Genomic DNA, 23,580 nt, shown 5'->3' on the forward strand with positions numbered 1-23,580 from the left:
GGGGGCAAGGCACGCCCATATCCCTGCTGTTCCCACTGCCTTGCGCAGTCCTTCTCTGGGGTCAGAGCAGCCTTTGCTGTATCTGCAGGGCTGTGAACAGCCCGAGCAGCGCAATCCCGTAGCTGCCATAAGGGAAGTGTAAACAAACATGATCACTGCTAATCCCCAGCCCAGGCTCCGCTAAGCACACGGCTGATACAGCGGCTGCAACGCTGGTTAGCAAACGTCAGGGCAGCAGTTACCCTCTCCGCCTTCAGCCACCCACCGCAGAGTCCTCCAACCCAACCACAGCCTACCTGTACATGAGGTGGGGCACTGAGGACATATATGACAGCGTTAGCCATATCTTCAGCTTTGAGACACTGGAAAGACAGGAAAGAGATTCTTAGTCAAAGGGTACCTCAGGAAGTTAACCACAAGATCGCTTCTTTCCTAACCATCAATAATGAGTTTCGACAGTGTCACTGGGGCGTGTCAAAAAGATGCAAGCAAGCAGGAAAAAAATAATCCATTAAAAATTTAACAAAGGACGTGCCTGGTGCTGATAATTCTCCATTTGCTGTGAATAATCTTACTATTGGCACACTAATTCTGCCAGGTCAGGCATTGCCATCCTTATCAAAAATTACCAGAGAAGCACAAGAAATCCTGCGCTAGACACCTGCAAGACAACACGCTCTCACTTTTCTTCTTGTGCAGGCATGTTTGCTTGTTATATCTTCTCTTCAATAAAGAAGTCATAGCCTGCCCAATGTCAAAGCTGACTGATATTATTTACAGGAACATCAAAATAAAAGGAAAAATACAGGGAGTGGGAAACCGAACCTGAATGAAAATCTACATAACGTCTAAACATCAGTGCAAAAGCTGAGGTTCGAGTGCTGCGACTTTGGGGATGCTGATTACATCCTGGAAAGCACTGAGCGTTCTGCAGAACTAGTTCCTTGTGCTATTAGCCAGGAGAGAGAGAAACTGTTAAACTATAATCAGAGCCACTTCCCTCTGTTTCCATTTCTCTGTGTCCTACCCGAATGCTCTCATAGGTTGCAGCAGCTCTCTCAGGGTCATTATCATGAAGTTTAAAAGCAAATCCCGTTTCCACAAGTCCTGGAGATATACACTGGAAAAAAGCAGAGCACATCCTAATAGGATTTGTAATTCCCCTTCAGTAAAAGAATAAAAAAAAAAAAAAAAAAAGAAAGAAAACTTTTTAGCACTGGAAAAGCCAAAATAAAACCCCAGCCCCCTTTCCATTGTTCTCCTTCCCCACCCTTTTTCTAGGGGAATAGTTTAAGAGAGCAGGTTTTGCCTTAATGACTGTTGTGGCAGGTACCTCTGGAGAACTGCTGATGGGTACTTCCCTCTTCATGCCCCAAAGGGACAGAGAAGCAGAGAAAATGATGGAAAAGCTTGCACTACAAATTAACTTCTGGACACGTGGCTTCTGAGATGCAAGCTCTACGTGAGAGCAAACAGCCCAGCTGATTGCCTCCCTCTGCTGTCATGAGCCCCCCTCGCTCCTGGACGAGCAACTGCCCACTTTGTGCACCCAAAAAGTTTATTCCCTGACACAGCTCATTGCTGCTGTGCCTTCTGCCCCCCAGTCTCTCTCTGCCTGGGAAAGAGAGGTGGCCAGGGACAGCTGGCTACAGGACTTGAACGTTCCCAGTGTGCTGAGCGCTATTTTTGCATTTCCTTGCCCATTTTTCCAAAGGCAAAACCTCTGCCCCATAAAGCCTGCCAGCTCTCCATCACCCACAAAAGCAGGAGAGAGGAAGAGAGCCCACAGTACTCACTGTAGCTCGTATATGAGTCTTTGCTTCTCTGAGTTCTTGCCTCAGCCCCTCCGTGAGGGCTGTAACTGCGTACTTGGTGGCACTGTAAAAATGCACCACCGACTGTGGCACAACGCTGTGGCCGTTCATGCTGAGGAGAGAGCAGAAAGGAAAGTGCTGAGAGGCGAGGAGGCAAGCAGAGCCCCAGAAGGAACCAACAGGATATTCAAACCACCGTAATGAACACAGAAAGAGATGCTGACATGGCGGCTACGTGAGGAATTCCCCTCTCCTTCGGGGAACGCATACCACCAGAGGCTCCTCTGACACAGCTGTTTTCTGGAGTTGGTCAAGAAGTTTCAATCTTCAACCTTGCACCATCACAAGTGGTTGGCATTATCCTTTTCTCCCTGGTTTGGTCTCTCTTGCGTTTAGACCGGCCGAGGTTAAAAAAAGTGGTTTGAAAATCAACCATCGGAATCCTTGGAAAACCCCTCCTTGGGCACCATCAGCCCACTACAAGGTTAAAGCTCCCCCACTCAAATCCTCTCTGCAAGGCGGGGAGGAGGAAGCACACGTGGCTGATCCCACATTCCCCTCTCGCGTACCTGTTAATGTTAATAATATGCCCATCATCGATGTTTCTCTCTTTCATGGACTGGTAGGCCTCTCGGGTGCAGATGCTCACAGCCATCACATTGACCTGAGGGAAGAGAAAAGAAGAAGAAACTAAGACCAGCAGCCCTGCCTGGCACCCTTAGTCTTGACCCCGCACGCCCAAAGCCGTGGATGCAGGTTACAATCCCCGACCCACGGCAATTCCTGCAAACGCCAACAGAGGGAAATGCACATACGCACACCGCACGCCTCGCCGCACGCCTTGCCGCACGCCCACATCACGCTTCGACCAAGCTCGGGGCTGTAGTAACGAGGGGTTTGGGCAGGGGAGGCACAGATATCCAGTTTTGCGAGACAGCCTTGGCCTCTGCTGGAAATAAATGGACTTAATGGTTTTACAGACAAGAGTGAGCGTAGAGTGCACGGTAAGGGAGAACAAACCCACTTCCCCACGGTCAGCACTCTGTCCAGGAGACAAAGTTGTTTATCTTGTACAGCACTGAGCACGCTGGAGTTTGGGCAGCTGATAGGACACTAACAGCAGGTAATTAGGTCAGCTAGTTAACGAGGAAATCCCCAGATATTGCCTGTCAGAGAGCCAGGCGTTCAGAGGCACAGCAAACCACACGGCCAGCAAAGAGCTTCCCATGCACAAAAGAAGCCAAAGACTACATCGTGCCATGGGGAGGGCCAGAGCGGGCAAGTAACCCTGCAGATATGAAAGCCACCGATCTGTCACACTGTCCGCTGACATTTTCCTCAGCCCTAACTGGATAAGCCAAGGAAGAAAGGACAAGGCAATTTATCCAGTCCTTTAGCACAGGATCCAGAGCTTTCCAGGCTCTTGCTCTTTGGACCAGCACTGCCCAGCACACTGTGGGTTGGTTAGACTCAGTCGTATCACCTCTGCAATGTGCCACCTTTAACTCGCAGATTCCTTGAGCATTTACTGACCATAAAACACAGAATCAAAGTTTCCAGGAAGAACAGAGATATGGAAATTCCCCCAGCTGGAATACAAAGCACCCAGAGGTGTGGGCAAGACTGATGAGCAAGCCATCTCAGCAGCAGTGCTAATTGCTCAAGTTTATAGTGGTTTAGATTTGGAAAAGTAGCTGAAAGGCAGAAAGTGTCTGCTGAAGCCCTCTAGAAAGGATGTAACCATTTGAAGGCAGGACACACTGGCAGGTCCCACCTAATGACGTGTCACTTTGCTAACTAAATGAGCAGGCCAGACAAGTCTAAAAACACCGCTGTGAACTAAATATCCAGGAAGAACTAAATTTCTGATGAATCAGAAGTCAGGTGCAACTATAAATAGGAGGAGCAGCAGGAACAAGGCCCTCTGGACAGCGAGCGAAGGATACACGAGAAGGCTGGCTATCATCGCTGTGAAACTTATAAACAAGAATGAGGCAGGCTAACTAGGACTTGCTAACACAAAAGGCTGTGCAAGAGAGGAACATTAATTTGGAGACCAGAAAGTAAGAGCCAGAAAGATATGGATTTGAGAGATGTAATTACTGAGCAGCACACAAAGGACAAGTGAGGTCAGCTGAAGGATCTTCCGGTCACTGCTTCTGTCTCGGTCGTTATTTCTATTCATTACTAGAGGCCATGCTTACGAGTTTTTGTCTTGGCGATAGATAAATAGCACGCTTATCTGATCTTGGAGTACCCAGGCAACACAACAAGTAGAGTCATCATCCTCGTCCAAGTGCACTTTGGTTGAGCACACAGTCACTGATGGATATCTCAGTATCATACCTGGAACTACAGAGATTAATTCCCTCACACCAGGTTGAAGATTTACCTTGGCTGTGCAAGGAAGAAAGTTAGCAGACATGTCAGCAGAAGTGGCACTGTACAACCACCTCAGCACTGGAGTGAAGCCCAGAACAGGCAGGGCATCTGAAGGCTTTTGGATTTCACAGTAACGAGGTCAAGGAAAGCAAGAGTAACCCGCTCCAGTCTGATACACTAACCAAGTGAGGAGCCAATCCTTTCAGATACAGATCTGGGCAACTGTTCATATAAAAAGCCTTCGTGACAAACAACATCCCTGCTTTCCTCCCTGCCCCAGGACGCCCTGAACCCACCAGGCACCCTGTCTTTGGTGCAGTTGCTCCCCAGCTCCACTCCATCTCCGTAGGCCACTAGAGGGTAACATCAGCCTGAAGCCTGAGACCCGGCTCCCATGCTGTGACTCACGCTGAGCAATGCTTTCTTGCGTGGGTAGCGTTACAACATTTTGACAACTACTGGCAAAGCAAGCTACTAATCAACAGCCACATGGGAAAGTCCAGAGCCCGTACGATAAGACAGCCTGGTACAACAAAACAACTGGCTGGAAGACAGCTGAGCTGGGGTTGCCTTGCTGCCTCTTCCTGATAGCAGCCACAGGATTTTTGGGTGAAATCCCATTTCAAAACGTGGAACAGGCACTCAGGAACCTAAAAACATGCCTGGAAAATGAGCAAGTCTTAGGGCTGTATCACTTGGAGAAACAATCTAAAGGCTGTTGTTACAAATATGCACGCAAGACATTTTTCAGCCTTGTTCCTATTTTAAGAACAACAGGTTCAAAGGTCCCTTAGCAAAGATGGCCAACACATCTGCGCTCTGCCTTTGCACAGCATGCTGCACCAGGCAGCAGGTCTGTGACTGCCGCGTGTGTGTGCTAATGCAATAGAAACAATGAAGGCACATTTTCTAGTAATTAATGAGTTCCAGTTGCCAGGTTGGGAGAACATAAAAGATCCTGCTCCTGGAAGCGCTGAGCATTTCACTTCCCAGAATCAGCATCAAAATGAGTATCCCAGCTCCTAAGTACATATAAAAATGCAGGTTACAGAAAACATATCTCTGCATAGATGGTATATAAAAGCAAGAAGAACAGAGCCTCGCTGGTCAATGAATAATGCCAAGAAGAATCAAACCCATTTAGTGTCTAGAGGAGCGAGAGGATATGTGCTGCAGTCCTTTGTGCCCTGAGCAGTGCAAATGGAAAGTTCAGCTTGAATTCCTGGCTGTAAAGGTCAGTAGGTAAAACGTGAAGGAGCTGTTCAAATCCCAGAGCCTGGAGTCAGTGTGTACACAGCACCCAGCCCCGGCTACTCCCGCACGGATGGGGGACGTCTGGAGGACTTTGCTCCAGCCTCATGTCAAGCACAACCTCATAAACAAGTAGAAAAGGGGGGGGAAGCTGTGAACCAAAAGATGACGGGCTCAGAACCTGCCTGCGATAACACGCTCCCTCCCTGGCACACACCGAATTCGCTGGCTGGCAGCGCTGGGCTCTGCGCTGCTGTAAAGCAACGGAGAGGCGATTCCCAATGTGAGACTCCTGCAGCCCAGGGAGATGCAGCTCCCCCTCGGGAACAAATACCAGCCAATAAGGAACTGGAACATTAAAAAAGAGGAGGAATAAGTAAATTATGACATGATTTTGACTGTTAGATGTATAGCAAGAAATTTTATGGAATAGGTATACTGAGAGGGGAGCCTGGAAGGAGACAGAGCCTCAAAGCTCATAAAAAATGCATGCAAACAAAAATCAATTTACCAAAAAGAAAAAAATGCCTTTAATTTAAGGCCCTAATGCCTCCTAAATCGATAGATCAATGGCTGTTGAGAAACTTCTCCTGTCTTGCAGCACAGAAGTACATTGAAAGTCTCCAACAGCATCTCTCAACTGTGCTGCTCACCAACACCTTTCTCCAAGGGACCTTTGGAAGAAGCCTCCCTGCTCCCGCTCGGCTCTGCAAAGCCCAGTGGCCCGTGAAAGGTGCAGGCAACCTTCCCCGGTCCTGGCCCTCCGAGAGCTTCAGAGCATGCAGGAGAAAAGGGCCTGGCGAGTGTTTCCCTGGGGCTGGTGTGCCACAGCGGGGAGAGCTGTCACTGCAGATCCCTCCCCAAACCCCACTGCCACACCGGCGCCTGCACAGCCACGGCACGCTTGGAGAGCGAGATTTCCAAGCAGGGAGATCACAGCCACAAAGCTGGGGGGACACAGCAAAAGGAAAAACCCTGAGCTATTTCTACCACTTACCAACAGGCTAAAAAGCAAAACCCAGGCTTGTCAGGCTGCCTAGGCTGAGGTGAGTGAAGCATTTGGCTCTGGAGGGTCCCAGGGCTTCACCTTCACATTAAAGGTGCAAGTGTTATTCGGACAATTACACACAAGCCAAGAGCAAACCCACCAGCTGCTGGGAAGCTAGTGAGAGGAAAAAAATCTGCCAGTATATGAAGAAAGCATCTCAGTTTGTTCCCAGTGCTACAACAGCATTTTTGCCAAGCAAATGAGAGCAGATACAGCCATACAGATGACCTCTGGGAATAAAATATTCCCTCAGCCTGGTTTCCTAACACTGCCCTTGTGGAACCACCACCCTGCCTCTCCTCCTACCCCATCTGTCACCCGAAGCAGCTCCCAAGGGTGCACACAGCAGCACCTGCAAGGAGGGGGACCCCACAGGCTCCCAAACCCCATGTCAGGCCACTGTAAATACCAACACGGGAGTGTCTCGTACTGGATAATCCCCATTCCAAAAATCTTGCTCCCTAGAAGTGGTGGAAGGTGAGACAAAGGCAGCACTCTCACCTGAGCAGCCAGGGAAGGGAGCACGGAGAGGGTAAGGCCCTTTGGCTGGCAAAAGCCACGTGCGTCCCCCAGCTTGCCCACCTTGCAAAGAACAAAAGGTCAGAAGAACAAAGAGAAACGAGTGCGAGGGACACGGAGAATCCACAGAGGCATCCACACAAGACGCAATGACAGCGACCAGGACAAGGAGTTTACAAGGCGCAGGCGACCCACAGGGCCAGGCTTGCAGCGAGACAATGCTGGGAAATGCCCTGCTTTACACCAGCTCAGCCTCAGCTACACTTCACTTAATTTTCTTTAAAGACTCCATGGCAACCGGGGACAGGGAGATGCGGCTGTGCAGTGACCCAGGCTGGGCAACCCACAAAAGCCTGGCTGGACAGACAAAGCTGAGCTGAGCTTGCTTTGGCTGCAGTCACAGTAGCCAGCAGACGGGCCAAAATCCTAACAAGAACTTAATTAGCCAGGATATGGCAGCTCTTGCCCTGGCAGCAGGAGTCTAAGGCCTCCATGTGCCTCTCTGTTTTGCTTTACACAACCCCCGAATCTGCTGCTGGATGAACAGCCACCGGCTGTCACAGGAGCCGACAGATCCCGACTCGCTCTGCTGTCAGATGTAGTAGCCCTGAATCTACAGCTTCAAGCAGCTTTTCAAACAGACATGTCTTTTCCTTCACTAGGACAAGCTCTCACAGCTGCTGGAGGTGCTGCAAAGTTTACTCAAAGCCATGAGTTCGACTCTTGTTCCTACGAAGATGACACTTTCATGCACAAAAGTAGGCAGTACAGGAGGGGAAAATCACCTTTGTGAAAAGCTCCTGTTTCAGCATCTCACCGGCCAGAGCTGCAGGAAGGCCAGTACAAAAGGGCCGTTGCAAGGGCACGCAAACTGGCCCGGGGTCGCACAGCCGTGGCTGCCACTGCTATGTGCAGAAAAGGGCCATCACATAATGACAAAAGATGGTGAGGTCCCAAAAAGATGCACAGCAGCAACTCAGGACAGCAACACGCACGGAGAAGCGCTGCTAGTAAATGGCATGGACCATTTGCACAAACTCCCAGTTTGGCATATGAAATTGCCTCGTTCACATCCAGCTCTAACCAGATTATGGGCAGAAAATTAAGCTATAAAGACAAAAAGCATTACAGCTTTTTAAGCCAAAAAGAATCTGCCCATTTTCCAACCCACCGCTACAACTAACAGGATTAGCTACAAAAGCCAGCACTTGGCATTCAATTTCCTATTTTACTGAAGAAAAAAAAGTGAGGCTCATCACCCTTTAGAAAGCCATTGAGCTAAAGGAAAAATTGCTACTGAAGGTATTGGGTGTTTTCATACTCCAAGGTGAAGGCATGTGGCTCAGCAGTGCATGATGCCTTTCCACCTCCCAATCAGCAAACCTGGGCCATGTCAGAGCCAGGTGGGAAGCAGGTCCTCAGCTCTGCACACGTGAAATAAATAGATGGGGACAATGGTGCTGGTGGCCAGAAGAAATAAAAATCTAGCACAGTTCCTGCTCTCCCAGTGGCACTACTCACGTCTATCATCGTCCGCCAGCCCTCCGTCTTCCCTGAGAGCAGGGGCTCTGGGCGAGCCAGCCCTGCGTTGTTGATGCAGACATCAACTCCTTGATGAAGGGTCTTGATGGCGGAGAACATCGACAGGATCTCCTCTTCGTTGGAGAGATCGCACTTGTACGGGATGAGGGTCCCCGGATAGCCGGCACTCTGGCATTCAGCTGCCAATTTCTAGGGAAGAGAAATTAAGGAAGAAAACAGCCATCAGTCTCCTCTCCTTGTGGAGCAGCTTATCCAGCCGTTTGCTTAAAAACACACCCCAGGGCTAACAAAACACGGCAGGCTTCCCAGCGAACCTATCTTAAAAGGAGGCACTAGGGAAGAATCATTGTACATGCTAATTAAGAAAAAAGAAATATCGATATACATGGGAGTCTGAGCCCTTCAGCCTTTAAGTTATTAAACTTGAGGACACACTCTGTGCTCATCCATCACCCCAGGCAACACAGGTCGAGGTGAGCAGGTGCTGGTAAAATATAAATAAATACCGCTGCAGCACCAGGCTGCAAGTCTGCCACACTGCTGCACGGATAAAGGACGCGGTGATCGCATGCCTGACAATTCCTCATTAGCCATTACCAACAATTATTCCAAGCATCCAGATCTTTTATAAGACTAGATGATATAAAGCAAATGAAAGGCCAAGAGCTGCTGCTGGCCGCCTGTGTTAATGATGCGGCAGCCACCACACCAAATCCTCCGGAGGATGCCCTTTACCCCCTGATGCTAATGAGAAGCAGCATCTCATCTCTGATGTGTCATATTAGCGACAGTGACAGCTTCCAGCGCGAGGCGAGAGCCACGTGATGTCTGGGTTCTGCAGAGAGATGGACTCTGGCTACAAACGTCCACCAAATCACTCGAACGCCATCGCCCGCGGCGGTTTCACCAACGTGACATTTCAGAGGGAGCAATAAAACTGCTCTCCTGCCAGAGGCAGCTTTCCTGCTCCTCCCGGCTCCTCCCTGCATACCAAGGACTGCAATTCACAGCCGTTTATAAGAGGAGGAGCGAGGCCCAGCACAAGAGTCCCCTGGCTGGAAGCAGAGGCCGGCGGGACGATGATTGCACACGAAGGCGGCTGCCGAACATCCCAGCCCCAGCCGAGCACCTGCCCTGGAGCTCACCCGGCCTCGGCCAGAAACAAGGACGCGGGGAAGCCGGGCCACCAGCCGCAGCACCCAGGACCAGGCGAAACACCACCAGGAAGCTCACACTGGAGGGATGCTGACTTTTTTTGCTTGCTATGAGGTACAGCATCACCTTCCAGCCCGGCCCAGCCCCTCCTGGCCCTCCAGCAGGACACACGGAGAAATTCCCACATCCTGGAGAAGGCAGATGCCGAAACCAGCCCCACCATCTGTACTGACATGGGGAGGAGCCTGGAGAGCCACGCTGGCCTCGGACATGGCTTGCTCTAATGAAAGCAATGACAAACCAGAGCAGTGAAGGTGTCTTTCTCCCAGGGGAAGCCAGCAAGCCCCAGGGTCCCCTGTCCCTTTCACTTAGCAGAGCTGGTCTTTTGTCAGCTGCCGCAGAGGCGGTCTTGCCCCCCAAAACACCCAGCATCGGTGACATTCACAGAGTTTGTCAGCCAGCCTGATGTCCAAATTCTGAAATAAACATTAGACAAAAGAAAAAAAAAAACCATGGAACATAAGGGAAAGTGGAAAGAGAAGAAAAAAAAATCAGAGACAGCACGGCACCTGCTCCCCCGGAGCAGGCTGGCAGGAGAGCTCGTGGGGCTGCAGCAGTTCACAAACACCACGGGACCTGGCAAATGCCAAACCAAAGCACGGGCCCAGCTCCCATCCAGCTGGCCTCCAATGCATGCCATCCCGCAGATCAGATGCCAGCACGCCCAGGAAACCTGCAGGTTCTGATCCCTGAAGTGTGGTTAGAATTGGCTCTCTGCTCCCCAGCCAGCACAACACGGGATGGCTGCGTGCCACAGGGTAACAAGGAGGGCTGTCAACTCGTTTAGATGCCACAAAGTCCAAAAAGGGGAAAAAAGAATCCACCTGAAGATGTGAATTGGATCCCAACTCCAAATCATAAAGTGTGCTCTTTGGCAGTGGCTTTTTCAGTGACCAACTTTCTCTTTTACACAGAGCAGGGCTGAGCATCCCCACTGGGAAAGAGGGACAGACAAGCCAGGACCTCCAAACCCCTCTCTGCGCCCCAAGCACATTCATTTTAATTACTCTGGGGCAAGTGGCTCTGTTCGGTAAATGATTTTCAACCTTTCTCAATACCTACGACCACCGCAGAGGTGGGTCAAGTCCCTGAACAGTGAGTGCAAGCTTTTCTGATTTGCCTTTCACAGCAATCCACAGCTTTCACGGACCACAAGCTGAAACCAGCCCAGGTCTAACAGTCTGGTCCAGAAGCCGCTCTCCTTTCTGGGTACCGCTTCAGGGAAGGCATTGCAGTAACACAAGAATTATTATTATTGCTCTCACAGCACCAAGCGAGAAGGGGACAGACATGCTGAGTTCAGCCCGGAGATCGATACATCCCAACAGCATCACGCTCTCTGGAGAGCTCTGCTTGGGCTGAGCTAGACAATATTTCTGCCCAACAGAGAACAAAGGTGCCCCTGGGACTGAATCATACCTCTCTGTACCCTCCCAGGGCTGGTTTCACTTTGCTATACATGCAATCTTGTTGATTATGTGCTGATAATAGTAGAAAAATATATAGTTTTTAAAGATCAGAGTACACACTTGAAAAAACAGTTGGGGGAAAAACCTGCAAGAGCAGCATTTAGAAAATTAAAAGCAGTATGAAGGGCTGCTGGAAGGTGCTAAACCGCTCCAGGGATGGGGCCTTGTTCCTGCAAAGATACAGGAGGGAAAAATGGGCAAGGGGCCCTCAGCCACGTTCTTCATAACCTGGCACCAAGGTGACAGCTTCAGAGCTCTCCCCATCCCACTGCCCAAACTCGAGCACTCCACTAAGGGATCCATCCCTTTCAGTATTTGCTTGTAAAGTACCACGGCTCACGTCTGACACTTTTTCTTCCTAGTTCACCAGGTCATGGCCAGGAGTATGGTCTTAATTCGCTCTTGGAAGAGAGCCGGTGTCCTGGCACTTCCTGCAATTGCCAGGCCGTGTTTACTTTGTTTGATTGAAAGCTGGGTTGAGTTACCTTTCCAGTGGTGCCTCCAATTTTCACTGTCTGTCTTTCAAAGTTAGCGTACTTACACGCAGAAAGGAAAAGCAGGGCACCCATCGCGTCCCGAGGCTGAGCACCATGGTGCGTCCCAGAGCTGCGGGGAGGAAAGCTTACAGCTCAGGGCAGGAAACCAGTCCAGCTGAATTCAGCCCTGCTGAACTCAAATCGAGCAACACCAATGATTTTAAAAGATGAGAAATAAAAGCACAAGGGATTGCGATGAATCTCCCAAAAGAGGACTCGCGCCAGGAGAGCTGGCTGGAAGGAAGAAGGGCCCATCAGCATGGACGGGGAAAGGACAGACAAGCTCATCTACAGCCCAGAGGGAAACACTGTGTTTAATATCTCCGTTTCCACGTTCGGCTGTCCCTTTTCACTATCCGGTGAAACCTTTCACTGTTCAGTACAGTTCCTCGATGGAGGCAGACAGGGTCTAAACACCACGGGCTGCAGCACAGCAGCCGAGATGAAGGGGCAGATGAAACAAGGGGTCCTCAGTACAGCAGTGGTCCTTCCGGTGGAGCTGCCCATCCTGTTTTCCCAGTCAACCTCCTTAGCTAGTCTTAGACACACCAAGAGAAAGCTCTCTCTCACTCAGAGGAAAGCTTCTCTGCCACAACTGACCAGAGAAATCAAATCTCTCTCAAGATCCTTCTTTTCTGGTGTCTGGTGTCTCGCTGCCTCAAACGAGACTCAACATGGATCCTTTCATCTCTCAGGCTATACTTGTGTTAACAAATTCTCTTTGAAAATGAAGTGCTGAACATCACTGACATCTAGGTGGAGCTGAACGTGCTTCAACCGTCTACAGATAGAGAGTCATCACAGGCTCTTCAAAGAAACATCAACTGCGGGCAAGTTTGCAAGAGAAGACTTATGTAAAGCAACTCTCTGAATTAGGGAGCTTGCAATATTTTTTCAGAGCATCTGTTAAGTCACTCAATTAATGCTCATTCCACTTTAAGCACACCACACGCACAAGGAGGGGGAAAGAAAAAAAAAAAAAAAAAAGAAAAAAGCTGGTTTTCCAGATTTCATAAGCAACTTGAGAGTGACCACATAACGCAACAGCAATACAGACGAGGGCCAGTGCACCTCCAGCAGCTGGAGATGAAGATTTGAAACAAGACCTGAGCATCCCTGTACCACACCGTTATCACTGGATGCTTGGAAATGGACAGCCAGGTGCTATAGCTACTGGTACACACTGGGATAAGGCAACATAAAGAAGAAATAGATATCCTATGCGTAAAACATTTAACCTAGAGCCAGCCACTGCCATGGATGCAAGCCCTCACCCCTGTAATTCTGATACGCTAACCCAGCATGAACACAGTACCCCGCAAGTTCTGTAACACCCATGAAAGACCAGCTTTCCACAAAGGGCACCTAAACTACCCGTGCAATATAGCGAGCCAGTACGGCAGTATGTACTCGATACGCGGGCTGCGATGTGCCTCTTGCTTAGAGACCAGTTTTTCCATTGACATCACAGTGATTTACTTCAGCTTCCAGCAGTGTTGGATAAATGAATGAGCAAATGAAAAAAACCACCTAGCACCTACCTACGTGTAAGAAAGACAAAGAAGGATACCTGGCCATGCTGCTTACTATATGCTATTTAGTTGTCTGCTTTTAAAGGTCTTAAAAGGATGCCTGGCATTTATGGGATGTTTTCCATATGTTAAGAATACGTCAGTTCTCCCAAGAAGGGGTTAATGCTCTTTGTGCATACGACACTTGGAAAGGGCACAGTGCCATGCATTTAGATTCAGTCTTGGTAAAATGGTTTCACAAAACTAATTGATATAAACATTTAAAGGGACTCTTAAGGGGAACAAAAAAAGAAAAGAGTCACGTAGGGCTTTATTTGGCAAACCATCCTATTAACTTCAGACACATTTAGTTCAGAGAGATTAAAGCCAGAAGAAACCATTAGGTAATTTTTAATCTAAACTGCCATTCATCACAGGTACTTGCATCCTACTGATTTAGCTTATGCTTAAATACATAGCTGTACCAAGAAACCAACTGGAAAGAAACCGAAGTCACCCCAATTACTTTTGCCATCTAAAGGAAATGAAGGAGAAAAATCCTAACGAACAGCATCACAGTTGTGAAAGAAAACTAGGGGCTTACAAATCCTTTCATTTTACTGATTGGCAAGTTTGAAGCTTCTTTTAATTAAGATTTAATACCACTGCAACAGCATAATAGGGGAAGAGATTTACAGTGAATAAAGCACTAGACGGGGCTTTATTTCCATAGCGTGCTCTGTGACCATGGGCAAGATTCAGAGCTGTTTCCCCATCTGTAAAGTGGAGATAATCACATTGAGCCCCTTCCTAGAGCTGCTGGGTACCTGGGGCTTTTTGCCTGCATATGATCCAAGGATGAGTATTACTTCACGTTTCATCCAGTTCCTTTCACCTGGCTCCAGGTGCCCAGACAGGGCCTCCATGGGAGTCTAAAAGAAGTTTTCAAATTAATAAAACAGTATGGTGATTCTCCTTCCCTCTCATGAGCTTTAACTCGATGCTTTTCGCTGGTTGTTTGCCAGTCGCTGCTCCTCAGCTCAGATTCGTGTCTTGTTTCAGGACAGAAGGCAGAATGGTAGGGATGGGAAAGCTCGGAAAATAAGGTTTAAATGGAAAAGCAAACGTGCAGTACTCAGTTGGGGGCACCAATAGCAAAACCTAGTACAGGCGAAGAAGGACTAGCACCAGTTTCAGACCATTTATCTAAAGTGCATCTCAAGTACAGGCTGCCTGATCAGGGAGACTGAATTTTTCCCACTGCTCCAGAAACCCACCACCTCTTGGCACAGGCAAAAGAAAAAAAAAGATCAAAACTTGGACAAAATTTAAGTCCCTGTATGTATTTCTTTCACCCTGTATCATCCTAAATGTACTGACTTTACAGTCCTTGCAAAGACTCACAGGTGGCACACAAAATCAGCACTCATATAATAAATAACCCAGAAAAATCAGATCTCATTTTGTGGAAGAGAAAGGAATAAAACCCTGGGGAACCTCTGGGACCTATTTGCTGTTTATCAGCTTCCAGCAGCGAGAAGTAGACCATGGAGAGGCATCTAAGGGGTAACAGTCCCAGCTGGGTACTTGTGACCGCAGTCATCATCAGGGCTAGAGAGCACGGCACGGCACGGCAGCCCTCCCTCCTGCCAGGCTCCTCGCACCCGCGATTCTGCCACAATTGACGATACCCACCAGAGACAGCACAAAATTACATCTTGGCATATCCCCAGCATCAGCTTTCCGGGACATCTCCTGGATGCCACCCAGGCTCTGGACACTGAACGTCAACACGGTACCTGCCCTTCGCCCAGCAAACCCATCCCACAGGCTGCGCAGGGGCCAAGCGGCATCTCCTGCCCACCTCCTGCCCGTGGGTGCAGCGTGGCCCAAGGGAGCCCCTCAGCTGGTTTCATCCCCGGCAGCAAAGCCGGACTCCCTGCTAAACAGGGGGCTGGTTGAGCGGTCATGTCTTCCCAGTACTGGTAACTGTCCTCCCAGACTGCTCCAGACTCACGCTGCTTTCTTCCAAGCCTCCTCTGCCCCCTGCACTTTTTCAGTAGTTAATCATCCAAGATTATTTTTTTCCTAGCTCACTTAATTTTAAATTTCCAGTCTCATACACGCAAGCCAAATCGCCCCATTTACGCTGCCCTGAACGTCCCTGCTACCTTAAGGCGTTCAAACAATTGCTCCTTACGTCAAGGCTGAAGGCATTTCTTTTTTTTTTTTTACTGCTTGCTCAGATCACGTTGCTACGGGCTGGTGTGGGGGAGGAGGAAATACGCTGCTCCTACGATGACAGCTCATTAGAGCAATATCTCTTGCTTATTCTGAGGTATGACTATCCTAAAACAAGCATCACAGGTGCCTGCCTGCTCTTTAGCTCCAACGTGCATAAAGCAGGTTCCCACGCAGCCAGGCACGTAGATGTTTTCCTTCCTCAAAGAACCCCGGTACTCTTATTAAGACTGAAGCTGCTGTACTGCAGCCACCCGTGGTCCTCCACCAGCCCTCGGCTGCCTTTGCAAGCAGGGTTCAAAGCTCACGTAGCTCCAAGACACCCAAGTGCCTGCACACAGCAGACCCGATGGTCCACACGTTGCAGGCTGGATCGCCGCCCGTTCGAGCACAGATTTCCAAGGCAACCTGCAAACACACCACTCGGAGGGCAAAGCCGAGCCTGAGCTTCAGCCCGACACCCTCAGATCACAGCACACGCTTTCTGTGTCATCTCCACCGCAGGCGAGCACACCTCCGCTATGCTCAGGGAGTAGAAAAAAAAATTATTTATTTCTTTTAATTAAATCAAACTCCACCTACTCTTGCAGCAGCGAAGGTCTGAGATGCCTAGTGATACCCTGAAGATCTAGGGTGTGATCAGAAGTCTGTGGAACCCATCAGCACATGCCCACCCTCAACAACTCATGTTGTAACCAAGTACTTCACCGTACCTTGTGGGTAGGACTCAGGAGCACTCCTGAGGACAGCCAGGACCTGGTCCCAGCTCTGTCACAACCTCACCGGGCGCTTTCCCCCTTCCCAGCCCCAGTGTCCCCACCTGCAAGACAAAGAAGCAGCAGATGACAGCCCACTGGTGAGCTCCTCATGTGGGCGCCCAGGAAAACCTGAGCATCGACCGTGGCCGCTGGGCTCCCAAAGCATGGCCAAGCCCTACACCTCGCCACGACACAACACGGCTGTCAGCGCAGCCGTCTGCAAAGCACCCACCGCGGTCACCAGAAGAGCTGTACCAGACCAGCAGGTCCCCACCAACAGACCACGGATCGGCCTTTTCTCCTCTCAACACCCCACAGCGTAGCCCTGGCTTTTCTCCAAAGCTCACGGAGCTGGGTGTTTTCCCGCTCTCCCCCAGCGCCATCCACACGGCAGCAAGCGTTCCTGCAGCGACGGCAGGGCGAGAGCCGCGGTCCCCACGCATCTCTGTCTCATCGGCTCCCGTCCTGCGCCCGTGTAATCCTCAACGAATCCTCTTCTGAAAAGACAGATTAACACACGCTTGGAGAGGAGCGGGCCTTCCCCCACCAGCTCCCAACGATCCCCAGTACCAAAATTCAGATGACGGGTCCTGAATTTTGATACACCCCAGATTTACGACACACCAACGAGCGGGACAAAGGCTCCCGCAGGCCCCAGCCCAGCCGTGGTCGGAGCGAGCGGCAGCGATAGCAGGGATTACCGCTGCCATCGCTGCGCAGCTGCAGGTGCCGCGATTAAACATCTGTACCAACGCCAACGCCACCGGACGCGGCAGGCTCAGCGCCGCTCACATCTCTGCTGATGCTAATCCCCAGTTAAGCTGGGCAGAGCTGCAGCTGAGCTGCACGAGCCTCACGGAGAGAAAAGTCTGAAGGAGCAAGATTGCAGCACCCTGGTCCCATTTCACCCTGTAGAACCAGGGTGGGCGCAAACCCACCCAGGACCCACCAAGGCAAAATAATGATATTGTCAGCCAGGAAATCACCATTAACACTTCCCACATGGATGCTGGCAGGAGCGAGGGTTAAAGCTCGACTTTAGCACAGCCGCTACTTTCTGTGGAGCTTAAACTATTAACAAGCCCCAGGAAAACCACCACCATATTTACTCCCCAACACTCTGCTGGCTGCGTCCAGACCTCCCTGCCCTGGGACACTCTCCACAAACCCGAAACGGAGACCAGAAAACCCCTCCGTGCCTGATCGCTGCTCCCATACCACCCTCCCACCTCCGCAGGGCAGCAGCTGCCAGGTTTTACAGGGGGAAACTGAGGCACAGACAGCTACCTGATCTGCCTTGTTACACAGCAAGGCAGAGGCAGAACAAGCACCCCATCGCGTCTCCAAAATCCCAGGAAAAGCTCAGTTATTACCTATTTTTAGGGCTGCAAGCACGACATACCCCGGTATCACCGCCCTACTGCAAAGAGAAGTAGAGAAGGGGGGCCTGCTGCAATAAGACATTTTTAAAGCACATTTTGGGGGGAAGGAGGATGAATCCAATCTGATTTAAAAGCAACCCTTCCCCCACGCACCTCCTGAGCTTCAATGCTGAGGAAAACCATCGGGACAGCAAAGCATTTGCTCCCACTACTCAGGACAGTAATTATGGGATATCTTTCGCATTTAATCAGGAAAGGATCTGGTCAGGGACAAGCGGCAATAAAAGCACCTCAGAGGCCTTGAATACCCACCATCCCCGAGGCAAGGCCTTCGCCAAACACAAAACAAGCCCTTCCAGAGGCCAAGGAGAATCTGAAGGTCATTCATTTACACAGGGACCGTGCCTTGGGATTATCCTGCCTGGAGCTGCTCCTCCTGCCTTAAAAGAAATAACACATTGGGCTACCACACAGCCCAGCAGCTCTGCAGCCTGCATGCTGGGAGAGCGAGGAGACGGGGAGAGAGGGAGTGACGAGGTCCACGACAAGCATTTGGGGACAGGGAGGATGGGAGCCACAGAGGCTGCCCGGCGGGTAGGAGCTGGGCACCAAAAGTCACGCCTCTTGCATTCATAAATGACTGCTGTAAATGACAAGATTAAGACAGTGTGGGCACAGAGGCAAACCTGTGTTTTTGGGAACGCCCCGTGAAACCCATCCCCAGCTGTAGGGCAGAGGGACAGACCCCGCTGTGGACCCCCAGCACTGCAGGGACATCCACAGCTCAACCCCACGGACAGACACCCGACAGGGAGAGGCCAAAATTTTAACCAGTTGACTTCTAAGCCATCAACGTGATTTGCACGCAACGTAATTAAATTCCACATTCGGGTATTATGAAACAATTTAGCCATTAATTAACCGCCTTGGAGCACCGAAGGGGTGGAGAGCCTCCCTTGCACCTCACAGCCCAGGCAGCCATCGGTGGAAGGGGTCAGCCAGCCCGCAAAGGGCTACTCGGGATGCTCGGCTCCCGGGAGGAAGGCTCGGCTACTTCTTCCTCCTCCCACACCACCACGGCACTGCTTGACGAAGAGAGCACTAGCCTCTTCAGAGATTGGACTGCTCGCATCTGCAATCAATAGCTCAGCTTATCAAAGGCTATTTCTTGAGCAAGATCTAACCTTGACAATGCAGGCCTTGGTTATAAATGTTACCTTTGATCAATAACTGTCACAAATGCATTAGAATTAATCAGTTAAACCTTGTATTGTAAACCACATTTATTGCTTCCTGCACAGCTCGCTCTCCACACCCCAACAAAGAACAAAAAATATTGTTTTTACAGCACAACATCCATGATTAAATCTCTCCAACGCCTTGAAGCAGGCTATCGCCCGAGGGCCCCGATCTCCTCTCGCTCACCGACGCAGCCTCGCTGCTCTGGGAGGGCAACGGGTTCCCCCCCAGCCATCCTGCCCCTCCGGCAGAGCAGCCGGGTACCGCTGCTTCAGGGGACGCTCGCCGGCCCCCCGGGAGCAGCCGGACGCTTTGTTATTTGGCCCGCAGTGGACCCAAGACGTTCCCATTGCAGACAGGGAGCCTGGGGCGAGCCATACAGGACGAACCAGCCGGCACGCCGGAATCACGCAGCTCTGTGCGCTCCGACCCTGCAACCGGCCAGTTCAGCTGCTTCCAGCAGCGATGCGAAGGATTGCAGGAGCCAGCTGACTTCCCGCAACCCCTCCCGAGGAGTCTTTTCTAACTGATGAATTAACAACACTTGGAAGGCGTTGGAGAAAAATAAAATTATAAAAAAACCCCAAAATCGCAAAATAAGTGGCAGATGCCCCTGGCCACCCTCCAGCAAGGTATCAAAGGAATGAATGAGCTGCTGGAAGATTTCTAGCAAAACTGAGTGCAGCGGCATCAGGTGCTGCCTGACCTGACGCAGGTGGGACTGCCCCAACCGGAGCTTCTCCCATCGGCGATGGCCCCGGCCCCGCAGCCGCAATGCATGCACGGATCCAGTGCTCCAACACCCGGGCCATAGGGAGAACTGCCAGCACTTTTACCATTCCCTACAAATATAAAAATGAATATAAAAATAGATGAAATTAAATTTTAGTATTTAAAAAAAAAAAAAAAAAAGAGTGTAATACCAAGTGTCAACTGCAAACTCTTTGGAAACATCTCCCTGTGTCGTACCTTCCTGTGCTCCAAAAGAAAAGTGCCAGAGTACCTCCATGCCTTTACCATGCCTCTGAGCCAGACCCTACCTTTACCACAAACCCTCCCAAGTCTTCCCCCACCCCAGGGGAAGAACACTGCAAAAGAAAACTTATGCATCACGCTGAATAAAAGACCAGAGTGGTTTGCCAGCTGGGGGGGAAACGTTTTGTCCCGTGCACGGGGAAACTCTCTCCCTTTTTTGTGCTGCTGCAAGAAGTCAGACGCTAAATACCAATTTCTGGAAAACATCAGGAAGAAGAAAGTTGAGGAGCCTTGTAGTGAAGCCATCAAAAGCGATACTCTGCCTTTTGTCTGCAGGATGGAGTGACTGCGGCTTAACGCGTTACTGCTACCAGCTAAGCTGTGGCAACTCATTAAATCACAGCAAGTCTCCTCGCACACTGGAGACCCAAGTGATCAGCGAGGGGTCCCTGTGAAGGTGATCATTTGACAGGGAGCAGTTGCCACCAAAGCTTGGTCTTACAGGCTGCTAAAAACTCTTGGCTAATTCATTAAAGCACTGACGCTCGCTCCTGCCTTGGAACCCGTGTAAGTATCTGAAGAGCAGAAAACACTCAGCAAGAGCACATGCCAAAAAGTCTGTGACAGCTCTTAGTACCTCCAGGCTTCTCATTTAAAACAAGCTTTCAACCCAAATTATCTGCTGGCATGCCAAAGTAAAATAAAGCCATTTTAATTCTATTTTATTCCTCGATGTCTACTAAAGTTACTGTTGGATGACCCACAAGAAGAGTCTCCACTCACAGAAGTGGCACGAGTGGGGAACACGAAGCTGCTTGGGAGCGAGGACTGCAGGAGGGTCAACACCATGTTTTAAAGGGTCACAGCTAAATACAATTACAGAGGGGAAACCCAGCACCCGAGCCTGCGTTTGCCACGCCTGCACATACAAAGATGTGACAAAAGAAAAATCAAATCTAATTTTGAAACGATACCACTGAAGTCGGCCAGAGCACTAACTCAAGGCAAGTCAAGCATGTGGCTTTTCTACAGAGCCAGCAGAAGAAAAAAAAAAAGGGGGGGGACTTTTGCAGGTTTTGTAAGCCATTAACATTCTTATTTCAAAAGTCAAATAAAGAGCATTGGAGTCATGACACAGGTTTAATACCAAAACCGCAACTTTGCAATTCCTTCATTATCTTGCCTCAAGCCCGTACCTGATTTTCCAAGAGATTAAGAAATCTTGACATAGCATTTATTGCCCAAGTTAAATTCCCCACAAGACAGCATACTCTTTCAGTCACCAGTTTGCAGTAGGTTATAAAACCACCATATAGAGAGGTTCCAGCCACTTTACCTTAAAATGGATGACTAGTGCACAACATTAATGAAAACATATGCTTTTGTACTACAATTTTGTACTGTATTCCTGGTTTTAAACTGTGCCATTTGCACTCTTTCCATTTCAAGCTGCCTTGATTTATTTTTTGGGTTCACTCCTCTGCACACTATTATCCACAGTGGTATTTAGCTAATTATTCCACTGTACTACAGCAGCAAGATTTATCCTGCAGCAACTATGGCCGCGATGCTCTAACCTCTCCTTTATTCACATCTGGCAATACCAAGCCCTCAGCTCCTTCATATTTCTCTCCTCTCGTCCCTCTGTCACCGCACCCCAGCCCCGAACATCAGTGCTGCTTCCCCCATCCTGCCCCTTACGCGTGAGCCACTCTCCCCGAATCAGCACATCCTTCGAATCCCCACCCAGGCTTCCCGCAAGGATGCAATCCTCCAGCTCCCGACCCACAATGACTTGGAAAACCAGCAGCCGGAGATAACAGATGAGTGTATTTTGTGGATAGATCTGGTTATACAATAACTAATCAAGGTAACGACACACACGCGGAGCACTGATGGCACGGACCTTCCCGTTGCCTTCCTACTGCCCGCAGCATCTGAAGCCCCTCCAGCAGGAGCCCTGCTGGCAGCTCCCGAGACGGGGTCCGGCTGCATCGCCCACCGTGCCGGCCGCAGCACGGTCATGCCCCGCACACAACGCCAAACTCCCGCTCCTTGAGATGGCTTCTTACAGCCACGTCCAAAGTCCCAAGTCCCAGCGTGAGCTCAATAGTCTGAAGCCTGAATACCTTCCTCCTCTTTTTTTTTTTTTTAAGGAAAAAAACACAAGGTGAAGCTGCTAGAGGAAACCTTAGTTATCATAAACAACTCTGCTCTGAAGGCACGGCAGGCGTCGGTAAGAAGCCTCATCTGTGCAGACACAAGCGTCCCTGGCAGCCAGTCCGAGGTGACGGACCTGTTCTGGGAGTGACGCTGGACCACCCCACGCTCCACCACCTTCCCTTCCCCGAGCGAGCAGCACCTCTGGGATTTTCTTCCTCTTTAAGGAAACATGCTTCACAATAAATAAAACCAGAACAGCAACGGAGCAGGACACAGTCCAGACACCTACCAAAACAAATGGCCGTGCGCTGCAAACACAATTTGGTCCTTAGAGAGGACGGGAGAAAGAAGGAAGCAGGGACAAACGTTAGCTGCGGTGTTTAACACGAGTTTTTGAAACACAACAGTAAAAAGAGACTTGGAAGATGCCAAACAGTCAGCACTGCTCAGTAAACGTGCATACCATGCAACCCAGATAAATCACCTATATAAAATGTGATTGCATTTTGTGCAGATTCAAATAAAAAGGCAAAGGTTTTAAAAGCCTTTCTTAAATCTATACTGTATTTTTGCCAGCAAAGTTTCAGAAAGGAGAGCTTTCAGGCTTCAGAAGGGATGCTCCCCTGTAGCACCGAAGGAAAATGTGAGTTTCATTGATTTTCGTTACCGAGGAAAATCAAAATATTTCAAAAGAAAAATCAAAAGGAAGGGCAATATGAGAAATGGCTTTTCTTTCTATTTTGGAGGGGAATGGGAAGCAACGGCGTCCTTCACAGCATCCTTCACCAGACACCGTGAAGCTACAACAGCCTCATGAAGCCAGGGAATGAAAATACATTAAACGCCGTCAGCCGCACGTGGGAAAGCCTTTGGAGAGCTCGGCTTTCCCTGTAAACCACGGTATCAAAACGTCAGGAAGTCCAGAATTAGAAGCAAGCCCCAAAGGACAGTTAAACAAGTCACATCGGTGTAGTTTCTCCTCTCTGCAAGCGGTATCTTTCACATTCATGATGAAGAACGGAAAAAGTTTTGTTTCTTCCAAGCGTTTCTTTATTTAACCCCACTTCGCAGCAACACCAGCAGTGTCAAGCCTCGTTTTCCATGGTTTTTTGGACAATTTGTTCTTGGTGTGGTCAACTGTGCATAGTGAGTCCTATATCACCTCTGCTAAGGAAATACAGGCACTGGATGTTCGGATAGCTCTCCTTTGGCTCGGCAGGCACCGAACAACCGAGGTGACAATATTTAAGCTGTCTGACTCTAACTTTTTTCCTCCCTCGGAGGAAACTTCTTAAAAAGTACCTAAGCTTTAGCTCATGCCATTGCGAGGGAAAGCCTACAAATGCACCCAGCTACAAAAAAGGATCCCACAGAAAGTATTTCTTTTAAGCATCTTTATTTTGAAGCCAACGGCGTGAGGTTTTTGACTTAGCTCTGGAGATGCTGGTCGTAGGGTAAACAACACGCTAAGGACCGAAACCCTATTTTAACATCAACTCATAAAAGCGTCCCCCCTCCCAGCCAGAGCACGCTAC

At 49.7% G+C, this 23,580-nt stretch overlaps 1 protein-coding gene across 2 annotated transcripts in view; it reads right to left on the reverse strand.

Annotated features, from left to right (window-relative positions):
• The window catches only part of DHRS11 (dehydrogenase/reductase 11), a 28,668-nt gene that overhangs the window by 4,345 nt on the left and 743 nt on the right, over positions 1–23,580 (reverse strand). Inside the window, exons 2-6 of one of the 2 annotated variants that reach the window (XR_012777967.1) lie at positions 8,536–8,745; positions 2,384–2,478; positions 1,797–1,926; positions 1,028–1,142; positions 297–362 (exon numbers count right to left, since the gene is read on the reverse strand). Coding sequence is in view for 1 of the 2 variants with exons in the window: in XM_075517958.1 (XP_075374073.1) it covers positions 297–362; positions 1,028–1,120; positions 1,797–1,926; positions 2,384–2,478; positions 8,536–8,745 (594 nt within the window). In the remaining variant the exon portion in view is untranslated. The remainder of the gene's footprint in view (positions 1–296; positions 363–1,027; positions 1,143–1,796; positions 1,927–2,383; positions 2,479–8,535; positions 8,746–23,580) is intronic. The other variant, XM_075517958.1, reaches the window with a different exon arrangement.

This window comes from Mycteria americana, chromosome 15 (assembly GCF_035582795.1).
Source record: "Mycteria americana isolate JAX WOST 10 ecotype Jacksonville Zoo and Gardens chromosome 15, USCA_MyAme_1.0, whole genome shotgun sequence".
NCBI lineage: Eukaryota > Metazoa > Chordata > Aves > Ciconiiformes > Ciconiidae > Mycteria > Mycteria americana.